At 47.5% G+C, this 17,166-nt stretch overlaps 1 protein-coding gene across 3 annotated transcripts in view; it reads right to left on the reverse strand.

Annotated features, from left to right (window-relative positions):
- Mgat5 (alpha-1,6-mannosylglycoprotein 6-beta-N-acetylglucosaminyltransferase) overlaps window positions 1–17,166 on the reverse strand; it is a 282,882-nt gene that overhangs the window by 159,052 nt on the left and 106,664 nt on the right. For all 3 annotated transcript variants that reach the window (XM_057769775.1, XM_057769776.1, XM_057769777.1), the window contains exon 3: window positions 10,606–10,767. In XM_057769775.1, the coding sequence (XP_057625758.1) occupies window positions 10,606–10,767 (162 nt within the window). The remainder of the gene's footprint in view (window positions 1–10,605; window positions 10,768–17,166) is intronic.

Raw genomic sequence — 17,166 nt, forward strand, 5'->3', positions numbered from 1 at the left:
CACTACTGTTGGCTTTAAAAAGATTTTATCCTTAAATATGTATATATGGGGAACGGGAATGTGCAGGTGAGGGTAGGTACCTCCAGAGGCCACAAGGGGGCATTGGATCCTCTGGACCTATGGCAACTGGTTGTGAGCAACCCGGTGGAAGAACCAAATTTAGGCAATAGGTGCTTTTAACCACTGAGACATCTCTCCAGCTCCTGTTGGATGATGGTGATGATATTGATGATGATGGTTTGTGTGTGTGTCTGTCTGTGCGTGTGATGTGTGTAGCAGTACCTGCATGCCACTGTTATGTGGGCTTCAGGGACTGAACACTGGTCACTAGGCCATCTGGTCACCACTGGACCATCTTGTCAGCCCTGAACTGAGCATCTGTCTTCCCTGACCCTCACCTGGACCAATAGCCACCATGAGATTGCAGTGAAACGTTGCTGACTGGGGCTCCTTGGCACAGCACGGCTGACATTTGAGGCTAGAGAATCCTCTGTTGTGTGGGCTGCTCTGGATACCAGAGGCTCTCAGGCAGCCTTCTCCGACTCTTTCCAGGAGATATAAATAGGACCTCCCAGATGTGACAACCGCAACCAACTCCACATATTGCCAAGCGTTCCCCAGGGGTGTGAAACTGTCCAGAGCTGAGAATCGCTGCTGCAGACACACAGCCCCGAGGGTCAGTATGGTTTGCCTCGCTCGAACTGCATTCTTCTTTTTAATAATCAAAATCAAAACACCCTTGACCACACAAAGTGAAAAATCACACTAACAATGGCACTTGATTCCTGTGGCACTGGCAAAGACTCTTAACAAGTATCTAGTCTGTGTGTGTGTGTGTGTGTGTGTGTGTACATTGTCTGCATACCCTTGAATTCACATGTGTATGGAGGTCAAAGGAAAAGCTCACTTGGATGTTCACTCTTCCTCAGGTGCTGTCTATCTTGGGGTGTGTGGGTGCTACACGTGTATGGATGTGGGTGCCCATGAACTTATGTGTGGTCAGGAGGAGAGTGGTGTTCTCCTATATCACTCTCCACCTTATTCCCTTGAGACAGGATCTCTCACCAAGAGCTAAGCTGGTGGGCAACAAGCCTCAGCAATCCTCCTGTGTCTGCCCTTCTAGTACAGGAGTGGCAGGCACAGGCACAACCATAACCATGCCCGGCTTCTTATGTGAGTGCTGGAGGATTGGACTCAGTCTTCATTTTGGACAGCATTCATTCTTAGCCACTGCACCATCGCCCCAGCCCATCTTGCTTTTTAAGACTGACCTGGAGCTCAGCAAGTAGGCTAGCTAGCTAGAGAGTGCTGGGGACACCCACCTCCCACACCCCAGCAAAGGAATTACAAGTCTGTAAAACCAGACCTGGCTCTCTCTCTCTTCTCTCTCTCTCTCTCTCTCTCTCTCTCTCTCTCTCTCTACTTAAGATGGGATCTAGGGTTCCAATTTGGGTTCTCATGCTTACAAAGCAGCAATTTATCAACTGAGCTATCTCCCAGCCCTGTATTTTAGTTCCTTACAACAAGAATCAAAAGACCTGACCACACAAAGTAAAAACCACACCAATACCATGTACCATCTTCAAAGATGATGCAATACTGACTTGTTTTCCTCGCTGCTCCCTTTGCAAGGAACGGAACAGAAAGTCATAGTGGGCCATGTCTGGGTTGTTAGCGGGCCACATCTGGGCTGTGCCCACACTGAAAGGAAACCCCACGGCTCCTGGCCAGACACAGCATCTGGGCCCCACTCAGCTGGCCAATCCCTGACCTTGGGAAAGCGCCCTGGTGAACCTCAGCCTGGGCCTGGGCAGGGAGCTGGGACACTTCAGGTGCTTCCTCAACAGAAGGACTACTATGTGCGCACAAACAAGGAGGGAACACAGGTGTAACTTAATTTCAAGGTCCATTAGCAGCACAGAAGGGGGAATTACACTGCTAAAGGCAAGTCCTAGAACTCAGCAGGGAATTTTTTCAATTTCCAAATTGTAAGAACAATAATTACGGTGGTTGTTTTTCCCGAACAGCATCCAGGTTCAATGTCACGACACTTCCACCCTAAGTACTGGACGACATCGTGTGTGGGGCAGATGTGGTTTGAACGAAGGGCCGCCTAAGGGATTAAATGCCAAAAAAGTCAGTGAGTTGTGCCTGCACACAGGATTTTGTGCCAGTGTTTCCCAGCTGACCTTGCAGCGGTAGGGAATCCAGAATGCATACTACGGTCACAATGCCTTCTATGGAACAGTCAACTGCAACCACTCAGCTTCTGAGTGATGGCAACTGGTTATTGGTATGTCCGTGTAGTGGCTAATATTCCCCTCCAGTTTGATGGGATCCAGAACCATCTAGAAGGCACACTTCTGGGCATATCTGTGAGGAAGTTTATATATGTATACAATATTCTGTCTGCAGGCCAGAAGAGGGCACCAGACCCCATTACAGATGGTTGTGAGCCACCATGTGGTTGCTGGGAATTGAACTCAGGACCTTTGGAAGAGCAGGCAATGCTCTTAACCACTGAGTCATCTCTCCTTTGGGTTAATTGAAGTGGGAAGACCCACCCTAACTACGGGCAGCACCAGTCCTGGATTGAACAAAATGGAGAAGGTGAGCCGAGCACCAGCATCCAGTTCCTGACTGGATGCAGTGTGAGCTAGCTTCTCGTGCTCTTGCCCACCACAGTGGACTGAACCCCCAAACTAGCTTCTCGTGCTCTTGCCCACCACAGTGGACTGAACCCCCAAACTGTGAGACAACATTAACCCTTCCTTAAGTTTTTTTTTTTTTTTTTTTTTTTTTTTTTTTGCAACAAATGTAAACAAATGGATGCGTGCACCCAAGCCTCTGTTGTAGAGTTGTGTGCTATGAGGTGTCCTGTCTAGGACACTGCAGTCTAGAAGTACAACAGTCATATCCAAGGAGGGTCCCCAGCATTGACTCATCGATAACAGTCTCAGGCATGACCAACAAGAGAGGGAGTGAAGTCCTTGAGTGGCATCCACTGCATCTGAGAAAGGGAAAGAAGATGCCACGTTCTGCCTTCGAGGAAATCAGCAACAGGTGGAGTGAGACCAGATATGGTAAGAAGTTCATCCAAAAAAAACTCATCCTCGGTGAGCAGAATCGCCACGTTCCTTCAGCAGCTAAGGCCTTGACCATGGCTGTATCGTCAGAGTGAAGATCACCCATCCGTAGAAGCAAACAGGGCCACAATCACACATCTATGCTTACACTGCCCACCCCTCCAGTGTGGCCATGAAGACCTACACAGCCAACCCTCTGTGAGTCATCACCTGCAAAGCTAGAGAGAAACAAAATATGTAACATAAAACCCTAAACATCCAACTAAGTATGACAGAATATGCTTATGTATAAAGTGCCCAGATGAAACCCATCACCTTGTACATTACTTTAATATAAAACAAACAAACAAAAAACAGAACTAGAGAAAGGGTCTCTTTCCTCTCTCTCTCTCTCTCTCTCTCTCTCTCTCTCTCTCTCTCTCTCTCTCTCTCTCTCTCTTCTCTCTCTCTCTCTCTCTCTACCCCCCCTCCGTGTGTGTGTGTGTGTGTGTGTGTGTGTGCGTGTAGACAACCTTGACTGTTGCTTCTCAGGTGTCTTCTACCTTTTTCTTTTCAAGACAAGACTGGTCTGGAACTTGTCAAGTAGACTAGGCTGGCTAGCAAGCCCCAGGGACCTGTCTGCCTCCACCTCCTCAGTATTGAGATTGTACAAACCACTATACCTGGGCTTTTTTAGTATGGGTTTGGGGGAACAAACTCAGGTATTCAGGTTTGCAAGGAAAGCCCTTTACCAACTAAACCATCTTCTCTGCCCCCCCATATGTCTTTCTAAAAACCAAAGCATCATCTACCCCTTGTTTGTAATGGGAAGGATCAAACCCAAGACCTTGAGCTGGCTAGGAATGGGCTCTACGACTCAGCAATGCTCCTGGTCCCATGAAAGCAGAAACATGTCAGGGGAGTATTCAAGTCCTTCCAAAGAGTAAGTCTGGGTAAATTAATTTACTTCATGATTGAGGGGAGGGGTGGAAACGTTTGTGATTGGCTCCCTCATTTCTTTGACTCCCTTTCCTCTCCAACAAGATAAACAGGGCTCACAAATGTACTTTAATCTGACTTTTTTATTTTAATAAAGTTTATTTTCCACCTAAATTTCTCTAAGGACATATTAACTCTGGCGGAACAACAAGACCCAAGGATGATACATTTGGAAAAAAGCCACTTTAGAAAAAAAAGCCACAGAGAATAGAGCAAGGAAGGGAGACACACACACACATACACACACACACACACACACACACACACGCACAACAACATGAGCACATGCGACTCACTGTTCCATCTAAGAAAATAAATTCAGTGAACATTCTTTCAGCTGCTATGGTCCCCAATTTAAGAGCAGTTTCCAGTCAGCCAGAAGATAGATCAGCAAGCAATAAGACACAGGAGTAAGCAATCAGAAACATCAGTGAGCTGAGCGACACGGGAGAAGTCGTAAAGACCCGCCAGGGAGAGTATTTCTGAGCAATTGCCACATGTCTTCCTGCTGGAAGGAAGAAAGGAAAACCTCACTTAAGTCAGGTTGCAACCCCATAAAAATGAACGCTCTTGCGGCTCACGAGCCATTGCTGAGGCGACAAGAGGACTCTGAGGATCAACAGCATGGCCCACGGAGCAGCAAAAGCCATGGCAGCTGCTCGTGGGTGAGAATTATTAGGGTAGAACTCTTTCGTCCTCCTCTGGAGCAACCTTTCTGTAGGCATTGGGGACAGTAAAAAAGCAAGGCAAAACAGAAACCATGTTTAACTGACAAGACAGAAAGGAGCCGCCAGCATCGGGGGAAGCCAAGGAGGCCATCCTGCACATCCATACACATGCCTACGAAAGGATTGTATCTGTGCACAGAGGGACCACATCGTAGCTGCTAAAGCAGTAGCCTCCAATAGAGAGAAACATCGCTATCAGAAAGCCAGACTAATATTCCAGGACACTCAATTCTCCTTTCGCAGGACCTTTTGGAAGTAGTAACAGTTCTGTTATAGACTGTGGTAGTTTGAATGAGAATAGCCCCACAGGGTATATATGATTGATACTTGGTCCCCAGTAGGTGGAACTGTTTGGGAAGGATTAGGGACCAGGACCTGGAGGAGGGAGTGTGCCACTGGGCACAGGCTTTGAGGTTTCAAAAGTCAAAGTCATCCTCAGTTGGCTCTCCCTGCTGCTTGCTTGTGAGCTCTTAGCTAGGGCTCCAGCACTATTCCTGCCTGCCTACTGCCATGCTCCCCTTCATGATGGCCATGACCTCTAATGTTCTGAAAATGTGAGCCCCAAATAAGCACTTACTTTTTTAAGTTGCCTTGGTCAGGATGTTTCATCACAACCACAGGAAAGTAACAATGCCACAGATTTGAGCCTTTGCGATGACTCACAGACAGAAACGGGAGGTGACGAAAGCATGAAGAATTTCTTTCTCAGAGGCTAACAGAAGTAGGAGCAGTTAATCTTGACTGTCAACTTGATGGGCTCTAGAATCTCCACAAGGCAAGCTTCTGAGCATGTCTAGAAGGCAGTTTCTGAACTGGGTTGACTGAGGTGGGAAGCCATTCCCTGAGAGTGGTACCATGCCCTTGGCTGGGTTCCCAGACTGCACATCAAGGAAAAGGCAAGCTGAGCAGGAGCATCCCTCTCCCTCTGCTTCCTGAGGATGCCACGTGACCAGCTGAGCAGCAGCATCCATCTCCCCCTGCTTCCTGGGAATGCCATGTGACCAGCTGTCTCATGCTCATGCTCCATCCTTTCCCTGCCATGGCAAACTGTGGCCTCAAACTGTCAAGTACTCTGGTATGGCAATGAGCAGAGTAACTGACACAGAGGGCACACATGGCCTTTTGGAGACAGTGGTACCAGGAGCTCTTCCCTTTCCGGAATACTTAAACTCAATAAAACATGTCAAAGTACTGGTGTCTCAGAAATGCGAAGCAGATTAAGCCAAGGTACAGACCCTGGAAGAGCAGGAGGGTAAGAGGCGCCTGCTGCACACTTCTCTGAGCTTCCTCTCTTCTCTCCCCATTTTCTGGAGGTCACAATCCATTGCTAGGAAGCTGCTCCTCCACAAGATTCTTAGGCCTCAATTCCAATTAGCCCCAGAATATAACCTCCTACAGAATCTCTCCATAGTCATCTACCTCACAATGACCATGGTGTGTTACTTTATGTGTGGATATTCTTTCCCTAATTATCCGGTAAGAACGCTGAAGGTATGGAGTGTATCTAAACATGAGGTCACAAAGGCATGAGCATGGGGTTATTACAAATTTAATTCATAGGCTAGGGATGTGGCTCAGTTAGTAGAGTGCTTGCCCTGTATGCATAAGGCCCTGGGTTGCATCCCCACATCCCATAAATGTGGTATGGGACCTCACATCTGTAATCCCACCACTGGAAGGTGGAGGCACAAGGATAAGAAGTTTGAAGTCTTGGCCGCGTAAGACCAGCCTAGGAAACATGTGGCCACGTGGTGCTTTGTCCCCAACAGTGTCTGGCATTTGAACATCTGGTCCCTGGTTGATGGCACGATATGGGGAGGTTGAGGAGGTGCATGCAGTCTTGTTGGAAGAGGTTTGTCATTGAGGGTGGGCTTTGAGAGTCTAAAGACTCGAGCCATTTCTAGGGAACTTACTCTCCAGCTTGCTCATGGCTCGAGATCTGAGACCTCAGCTTCTGCTCCAACCACCATGCCTGCTGCTCGCTCTCATGCTCCCAAACCCTCCCCGCACGATGGACCTTATCCCTCTGGAACAGCAAGCCAAATGAACACTTCCTTCTTTATGTTGCCTTGGCATGGTAAAATCCACGTTTCATTACAGCAATGGAAATGTAACTAATATAGAATCCATCTCAAAACACAACAATTCTGACTCTGAATTTGTTCCTACTTCCAAAATCAACAACAAAAATCCATCCAGCATCTTTCTGAGTTTTTTCTTTTTTAAAATTTATGTATATATGGGTGAGTATGTACACTTGGGTGCAGATGCTCCCACAGGCTAGAAGAAGGCATCTGATTCCCCAGGACTGGGGTTACAAATAGCTGTGAGTGAGCTGACATGCATGGGTGCTGGGACCTGAACTTGGGTCTTTTACAGGAACAGTACATGAACTTAATCACTGAGCCACCTCCCCAGCCCTTCATTCTGGCACTTGTATTATATTAAAGTCACTAAATATTATAAGCATGTCCATGGTAGCTTCAGTCTGAGTCACTAGCTTCCAGGATAAACCCCACAGACACTTGTTAGCTGAGTAAATTGCATAGTACATAGGGCTGGTAAGCACCCCATTGGAAAGCATCTATCCCATGTCACTCCTGAGATCACCCATGACACTGTGCCCTGGGACCTGACACTCATAAGTGTTTTCTATAGGCTGGTCTCAAGCTTGGACAGATAAAGGCCATAAGGTTCTACATCAGGGAGACTGATGTCATCAAAGTCTGTCCAGGCCCTTCGGTTACATGGTTGACCATGACACAACAGACTTAAAAACAGAAAACACCATGCTGGGGACTTAGAAAATGGCTCAGTGGGTAAAGTGCTTGCTCCATGGCCATGGAGACTTGAGTAAACACATAAAAATGTACCTATAATCCCAGAACTGGGGAGGTGGGGACAGGAGGGATCTTGGTGCCAGTCTGGCCAGTCTAATCGGTGATTTCTAGGCCAGGAAGAGACCCTGCCTCAAAAGATAAAGATGAAAGCAAGCGAGGAAGACATCCAGTGTTGACTTCAAACATCCATATGCATGCAGAAGAGTCAGAGGCACAGTACAAGCATCTGTAAACATGAGTGTACACACACACACACACACACACACACACACACACACACACACACACTCACTCTACCCTAGCTCCCAAATCAGATCACCTAGCACCGTGATGAAGTCAGACAGGAACTCTCCAGAAGCGACTTCCACTGCGAGTGGGCACTGCGAGCCGAGCCTGCAGAGGCACAGCGCCCACTCATTAATAACCGTCTCCACACAGCAGGAGGTTTCCTTGTCTAATTACAGAAGCTGCTGGAAGTGGCAGAAAGACAGGATTTATAGCCTAGGTGACACTGTCTCTGTGTTGTAATTAAAAGTTATTTTTAACACTTTGGTGAGATACTAAGATTACTAGAAATATTGTTTGTGAATTAAAACTTGGTAAGGGGCAAAAGGCCATAAGTAAAAGGTAATTCACCCAGTTCACATAACGGGAAAAAATTAACTGATTTGACTTTGAGAGGCAGGAAAGGAAGAGAAAAATCTCTCCTACTTTTGGGTCGCTGAGTCGTCATAAGAGGGGAGAGATAAAGCAGCCAGGGTGTGTGCGAAACCAGGCTGCCTTTACTGATCTATTTGTTTGTGGATCACAAGATGCCGGTGTAGCCTGGAACTGACTGTGTAGCTGCGGATGACCCTGGGTTACTGATCATACTGCTTCGACCTCCAAACACAAGCACCGAGAGTACAGTGCCCACTCCCCACTACCACTTCCTTCTTCAGGCAGTGCTGGGGCTGTGACCCAAGGCTTTGTGTCTGAAAGGCAAGCACTCTGCCAACGGAGCTATATCCCCAGTACCTTAAAACTTGATCTTTAAAAATTCAAAACTAACATGGCTACTTAACTTCATCTTCCAAATAGTGTGTGTGTGGTGGGGGAGCATTTTGCCTGCATGCATGTCTGTGTGCACCATGTGTGTGTCTGATGCTTGAGACACCCATAAGAATCATGTCCCTCAGAATTGCAGTTACAGACAGTTGAGAGCCATGCAGGTGCTGGGAACTAAACCCAGGTCCTCTAGAAGAGCAAAAAGTGCTCCTAACAGCTGAGCTATTATCTTCTGATCACAGCTAGGGAATACAACATACCAGAAGCCTAGACAGCTTGTTCACAACCACCTCTCCAAGGTGCCTCACCTCCAGTCCTACACCAGAGGCTACGGTCATCCTGCCAAGAGTAACTGGGACTCACACACACACAGGCTCAGGGTGGGCTCCAAGGGGCTGTGATACAATGGCAGACTCAAGGCAAAGTATGGACAATGGCCTTTGTTATAAGACTTAGGTTTTGCTTTTAACCATTTCCCTTCTCTTGGTTAAGATTCCAGTTTTGAGAAGGGGCCAGGCAAGATGCATCCCTGTGGATATCACGTGAAAGAGTCCACCTGGCATTCCATAATACACAGAGGCATTGTGTACAGTGGCAACCCTGCCTTAGCAAGAAGCTACCATAGGTAGTAGCCAGTCATCTTAAACTTCAAACATCTGGGGGCTTCTATCACACTGGCTACTTGGCCGGCTGGCCCGCCTGCCTGCCTGCCTGCCTGCCCGCCCTCCCTCCCTCCCTCTCTCCCTCCCTCCTTCCTTCATTTCTCTCTCTCTGTCTTTCTCTCTCTTCCTCCCTCCCTCCCTCCCTTTCTTTCTTTTTTTGTTTGTTTTTGTTTTTTGTTTTTCAAGACAGGGTTTTTCTGTGTAGCTTTGGAGTCTGTACTAGAACTCGCTCTGTAGCTAGCCTCGAACTCACAGAGATTTACCAGCCTCTGCCTCCGGAGAACTGGGATTAAAGGCATGTACTACTTTTATTTCTTGAGGCAGGATCTCATGTAGCCCAGGCTGGCTTCAAACTCACTATGCCACAGAGGATGACCTCAAATTCCTGATCCCCCTGCTTCCGTCTTGAGTACTCAGAGTACAGGTTTGCACCACCACACCCGGTTTATGAAGTACAGGAGGTTGAACCCATGGCCTTGTCCATGCTAGGTAGGCACCCTACCAGCTGAGCCACACTCCAGCCCCTAAATTCCTTTTCTTCTTCTCTTATAACCTTGGGAACCCCGCCATGACACTCATCCTCCACTTATGGGTAGGGAGTTCTCCTACCCATTCTGTGCAATGAGAAATTATTTTGTATTCTTCCATTTTTTTTTCCTTTTTCATATGAATTTAATCATTCATTTATATCTGCCTGCAGCCACGGACAGCTTGCTTCACACTCTGTGTTAAGTAAGATAGAGCAGTACTATCTTACCTTCTGTTAAAATTCCTCAGCTTTGGCAGTTGCGTGCTTTATCTTCCTGAGAGGTTCTCCCAGGACAGCCTCAAATTCACTGTACAGACAAGGATGACCCTAAACTCCTTAATAAACTCCCACACTCAAGCGCCAGGATTAGGGGACCACACTGCCACATCCTAAGAACTAGCAGACTTTTGCAGCTGCCGGGAGCTGGGCAGAGAGAACTCATCCCCTGGGAGCTTCTCTGATAAGCTCTACATTTCACTTAATCTAGGTTCTGAATCTTATCAGTAAAAGCCAATTCTAGGAGTTCTTTATCTGCAAACGTATCAGAGAAACCACCAGATATTCTGAGGGGACCATGAAGGCATTCCAATATCTGTTAGTCAAAAATAAATGTAAGCTTGCCTTCACAACAGTCATCAAGCTTTTAGGGAGTCTACATTGTGCCAGTAGAGTGTTGGTGCTGGGATCTTAGGCAGGGCTCAATGCCATGGCTGCACAAGGAATGGCCACCCTTACCTGCCACATTAATTTTGTCAAGTGATACCAAGCTGGGGACAGCTGTGGTGGAGTTGGTAGAATTTGCTCCTGTGCCGTTGACCAGATTGTCCACCTTCGACTCCAGCTTGCCAATGCGCTGCAAGATGTTATCCAGCAACACAGCCAGTGTCTTCTTGAGATCTACAATAGAAAAGGAAGAGAACTGAAAAGTTCTGCAGGCGCGGTCAGGCATATCCAACTGTGGCCGTGGGTACCTGGAATATATATGAACACAGCCCAGCTCTAACTCATAGACTTGCTTAAAACATTGGAAGACATTTTTGCCAGATTTTCTTTAGTAATTTTAATGTATAGCACTTGAGCATGAGCTCCGTAGATGACAGTGTAACTATAACGTAAAAAAGCCAGACAGAAGCCAGGGTATTAGCACGAGGCACAGCATGAGGACCTGAGTTCAGGTTCCTAGCACTCACATAAAAAGCCATGTGTAGTCATGCATGCTGTGACCCCCAGTACTGGGGAGCGGAACGTATACAGAAGACAGAAGACAGCTAGGGTTTGCTGACTGCCAGGATAACTCTGGGTTTAGCAAGAAACCTTGTCCCAAGAGAATAGATGGAGAAATGAAGAGAACAGAACACCCAGCATCCTCCTGTGGCCTGCCCATCCAACATATGTACATGCAACATACATACATACATACACACACACACACACACACACAAAAATACAACAAAGTCTGGACATGCTCTCTCTGCCTCTCTAATATAGAAAATAAAACTGAAATTTGGGCCGGCAGTGAAAATGGGGTATACAAGAACCTGGGTACCCTTCCCGAGAATCACAAACAAACCACAAAACTCTCAAATGTTTCTGAAAGTGGCACAAATGACCTCGCCTAAAACAGGCACACCCCAGAGACAGCAGGAACTGTCTTCAACCCCACCAGACTCCAGCAAACAGAGCAGTGTGTGCAGAAAGCAACTCTGACAAAGAGCGAGGTTACAGGATTCTTTCTGGACACAAGGTCCCGACCGAGAGAAGTTTGCCACGGCCCACCCTACTCAGCACTGCAGGAGTTCCTCCTCCACATGGCACCGTGGCTATTGACACACACATGATATGAAGGTGCAGGGACTTACACTTATGGGGTACACATTCACACAGACACATGTACTTGTAAACAAATACTAAACGAAGAAAAAGGGAGGGCTAAAAGGAGGGAGAGGCACAGAGGGGGAGAGCAAGAGGGAGGGAGGGGCAAGGCTACACAAAGAGGATGGAAAGTTCAGACTCTTCCACTTTTACACATACACACAATGCCCAACACACTACAGCACTTAGTGAATATGCTTTATATGAGCAAATGAATAAGACAGATGAACTATCACCTATTCACGAAGAACAAACCATCATCCCCACATAAAGTATAGCTTTCCAGGTGATAAAATTATCTCTCACCTGTTTTTTCTTAAAAGGCGCAAAAACTGTTCCCAGCTTTGCTGCAGTCCTGAACAGACAGCGGAATATTTGTTTATGCTGTAGTCTTAGTGGCAATCCATTTATTAAATGACACTGCATAATGAAGAGTCGTTTTGATAGCGTTTAATAAGAAAATGAGGACAGAAATATTCCTTCCAAATTCTAGCATAATCCTTTTATATTTATCATAGTGTTTTACAGTTATGGTAGCAGTAAAATGTGTCCTCAGAAGGATTACAATTTCTAATTATTAATGAACTTTGGAATTTTTCTTTGTACTTCAGAAGCCTTGGCAGTAAAACTTTAAGCCTGACACAACCACCAAAAGTTTCTGTGTCCCAAAAACTCACTATGCACAAGAAGAATGAGACCGAGTAGTTGAAAACATTTTGAACAACTCTCTGGGGAAGGGAGCTCTGGCGCTTTTCGAGCCAGGACTTCTTGGGAGGCGCTGACATCAATTCGACCATGGCGGAACAGGTGCCCTCGCAGCATCTGGAAGTTTTCATCTCCAGAAAGCCGTGACGGTCCATGGTAGAAAGAAGACACAACCAAGAGCAGGAAGGACAAGGGGCTAGCACTGCTATTCCTTTGTGGGGGTTAATGCTGGCTCACAGGATCCGGGGTGCTGAAGAGAGCACCTCCATGTGCCTCTGTGAGGGGGTTGTACATTATGTTATTTGAGGTGAGTAGACGCACCCTGAAACTAGTGTCCAACAAGGGCTCTCAGAAATGACAGAGGCTCTGCTGGTAGATTAGAGTCCTCGGGTGTGACCCAGATCCTCAGGAGAGGATGGCAAACCATGATTTCTCTCATCAAACCTATCAGCATTCGAGGAATTATCAAGAAAGGCTGTACAGGGGAGACATCCTTCCCCTGACCCCATCTGCCCTGGACCACAATCCCTTCTAGCATTCCACGGACTACTTCAAGACAGGAAGAAGAGACAAGAGAATCCCTGGAAATTTATTTAACCAGCTGGACATCCTGCCTCACACGAGGAAGAATGTGAGGAACACCACCTGGGGCTGTCTTCTGACCTCCACGTGTGTGTCACAGTGCACACACATGTATACATGAACATGCACACATACACACACAGAGACAGAAGAGAGGGCACAGGGAGGGACAGATGGAGGGAGGGAGGGAGACGGGTGGGGAGGACAACAAAACCAGGTAGCTATCATTAACCCCGCTGGAACTCAGCAGATTTCTCTGTGGCCGAGGGTTCCGGGCAAGGCCAAGGCTTGCCGTCCACCTGTAAAGAACACTACCCATCAGTGGCGCAGAGCTGACTTTGCAATGAGCAGGGACTTATACCCAAACTGCCAAAAATAACTCCCTTCTGTTTGGCTCCTAACTCAATTCTTTTTCTGCCATGGCTGCCCTGAAAGACACAGCATGGACAAGAGAGCTGGCTGCAAAGTAGCCTTGCTCACAGCTCCAGAAAACAGGCAAAGACAGGGCACTAATGAGAAAGGAAGGTGTCAGTGAAAAGAGAATTAACCCCAACCTCCTAGAACCATCAGCTGCCAGGAATGCCAAGTTCCATGAATTACGTATTTTCACATGAATTTTAATATGACCTTCCGATGGAAAGAAAATATGGCCATAACAATGACCAAAATATAGTGCGTTTGTTATGTAGAAGGGCATTTGCAACAGTGATGGTTTTATATATACGTTGTTATTTATTCCAGACGAGAGCTGGAAAAGACTCAAACAGGGCAAGAGCAAGCTCAGGTTACATTACCCCATCTGTGAGCTAGACCCAATTACTAGGCAAATACTGGTGTTGCCTCAGCATCTGTGTTCACTGCTGATGGCAATTCATACGAGTTAATAACTATGTAGTCGTCAGATGACTTAAGAGCATGAAGAAACACCACAAAGATGAGGTTTCGGTACATAAATACCACTCCAACTTCTAAGAAGGAACGTGTACTCGCATTCACTGTCTATACACCCAAACATACGTGTCTCTCAGCACTGAGAAAAGCCTGGAGGAGGACAGGGAATACGGCTGAGCTGGTAGAGAACTTGCCCATTCGCGCAAAGGCTATGTCCCCAGCACCACATAGCCTAGGTACAGTAGTATGTGCCTGCCATCCCAGCATTAGGGAGGCAGAGACAAGAGGTTTAGAAGCACAAGGTTATCCTTGGATACATAGTAAGTTCTAGGCCAGCTTGAGACATGTGAGGCCTTATGAAAAGAAAAGGAAAGGAAAAAGAAAAGAAAAGCATGAGAGAAATTTATATCACTGGTCAGATCTGGGTTTGATTTCCTCATATGCTCTTGATTTTCTTTCAAAGTTCCCATTCTCTTCCAAATCGCCTAAGTGTAAAGGGCCAGTTTAAGTGTGCAGGCAGTACAGTGACTTCCACTCTCAGAGGGCGCCCCGGTATCAAGTTGAATAAGATGTCTTAGAAGATTTTCAGCGCCGCTCACTATCCTACTCATTTGCCTGTTTTCTTCTTCTGCCACGGGGGCTCATGCAGTCCCTGCTGCCCCCAACTCCCTGTGTGGCTTGAGATGACTTTGTCCTCTCTCCTCCTGCCTCTACCTGTCTGGGGTACCAGGTGAGCACCACCCTATCTAGTCTGTGTGGCAGTGCCTGAGCCCAGGGCTTCCTGAATGCTAGACGAGGCACATGCTTTCCCAGTTCCTGCCTCGACATCCTTCAGTGATGGACTATATCTGTAACAGAAATAAATCCTTTCCTCCCATAAACCGCCATTGGTCTTGGGTGTTTTTGCACAGTGACAGAAACTAGGGTGGGCACAGCATCCAAAGGTTGAGCGTGTCTAACACTGAAGCCCTGGCTGCGTGGTAACCAGTGGAGGTTCAACTAGGCTGGTGTGCAACAGAAGTTGCCCCCCAAGTTTGGTGTGTGGGTGACTGCTGTCCCCTTCATCCATCCCCATCGGTGTCCAACCCTCCCGTCCCCACACTACATGGAAACAGGTCTCTCAGGACATTTTACAACAAACAGTTGCCATATCAAGTGCCCCCATAATAACTACTTGGAGCACCCTGGATATGGAGCATACATGGAATTCCTCCCACTTCCTGCCTCACTAAAGACAGGACCGTGCCTCTCACATTAGTCTCAGTTGTCAGGACGCCACGCAGAGACAGAGTCCTGTGGTGATGGGCGATGGGGCGACACTGTTCATTCCTAGTTCCTACTGTGCGCTAGGCAAAGCCTTGAACAGAGACCAGATGTGCTCACTGTCTCTGTCAACCAGGCTGAGGAAGATGACCACACTGTTAGCTGGCTGAGAAGTTAGGAAGGATGAGAACCATGGGGTGGCCCTCCTGTGAAGAGGTCTGGCAGACTTCTCAAAAACTGAGAAGATGGGCCTATAGAAGACACAAAACACTGGAAAACACTCTTCTACGACTTAGAACAAGAGTGAGGATGGCAGGCCTCACCACGGCAAGAGGTCTGCCTGGCTTGATCTGAGAGGAAAAAGAAACAGAGGCACTGGTGTGGAAAGAGACAGAGCCACGGCAGGCTCTGAACACCAGCTAAGGGGAAGAACTTTCTGAGAAGCATCCTTTGCTCAAGCCTGAGGTGGGAGAAAAGGCTTCAACAATAGGGAAGGCGGTGAGCCCCATATTCACACGAGCGCACACCGCGCGCACGCGCGCGCGCACACACACACACACACACACACACACACGCATACGCACACACCCCACTGGCTGCCTCCTCAATCTTTTCCCTAGGCTGATATACTTGGGAGGCTGACCTGCCTCTGACAGAACTGTCTGGCTGAATGTCCACCACAGCACAGAGGGGAACTCCCCAAGCCCCAGAGGTCCATTTTTAGGTTCTAAGGGCGCCAAGCAGTCCTTTCCTCAACCACAGCAGCTGCATCCTTAGCCAATCCAGGAGCCTCTTTCCCCCTGCCAGCTCCTCTGCAGTAACAATGTATTGTTCCTTCCAGCCCAGAGGCTGTTTCCTCTCTGACGGTTTTCCAGGAGACTCCACAAAAGTCCTAGCCCTCCCATGACAGTTTCCTTGGTCCTACTGATAAAAAACAGAGGCAAGAAGAAAAACCCAAAAGAAAGAAAACAAAAACCAAAAAGTACCTTTCCAGGCTTGCCAGTTTGTCCCATGCCACCTCCTCTTTTCTCACAGGAGCTCTGGAAAGAAAGGTGCTGTAACAGCTCTTGACTGCAGCTCCGAGAGTCACCTGGGGATGCGCAGTGCTGGCCATAAATATCCACGTTGGAGAGTCACCTCCAGCCCAAACTGATACTTCGGGCTGCTCAGTCCTGGCTGCTGATCAAAGCCCAGAGCTGACCCCTTTCTCCCCTCCACCTTCCGCCTGACTGTGCCTCTTCCACCCGCACCCCACCCTGTCTCTCCAAGGGGAACCAGGGGTATTTCCAGCAGTCATTTCCACAGCACCCCTCTCCCCATTCATTCCCATTGGGCCTTTCACCTCGCGGCAGGCAGGCCCTCTCGTCTCCCTGGTGTGGGCCTATCTCCTGTTAGGCAAGCTCTGCCTCAACCTCCCCTCTTGACCCACACCTCCTATTGTCATTCAGGTACACACAACTCCCAGGACTTTAGCCTACTATGGAGATACTTACTGTTGCACTATTCGCAACAGCCAAGCAAGGAGCTGGCCTAGATGCCCATGGACACATGAATGGATAGTGGAAATATGGCATACATACATGCTGGGATTTTATTCAGCTATAAAGAAAAATGAAAACTGTGGGGAAATGAGTGGTCTTGATATTATTGTATTAAGTGAAGTGATGTAGACTCAGAAAGACAAATACTACATGTCCTCCCCATATACAGAGTATATATGTGTCTGTTTACCTGTTTATAGATATATGTGTATCATCTCTATATATCTACATATAGATATATTAATGTACATATGTGGATGTGTCTGTATGGGCGTAGGCTATGAAACTAGAAAGGGAATCACGAGAGGAAAAGGAGGTGCTGAGGGCGGGGAAGGGCAACAGTCGCAAGTGACATGAAGGCAGAAAGGAGGCCATGGGATGGAATGGGGGATTGAAGGGACAAGGAGAAACAGAAGCATGGGGTACAAAGAGGGCAGGAGAA

This window comes from Chionomys nivalis, chromosome 5 (genome assembly GCF_950005125.1).
Source record: "Chionomys nivalis chromosome 5, mChiNiv1.1, whole genome shotgun sequence".
Lineage (NCBI taxonomy): Eukaryota > Metazoa > Chordata > Mammalia > Rodentia > Cricetidae > Chionomys > Chionomys nivalis.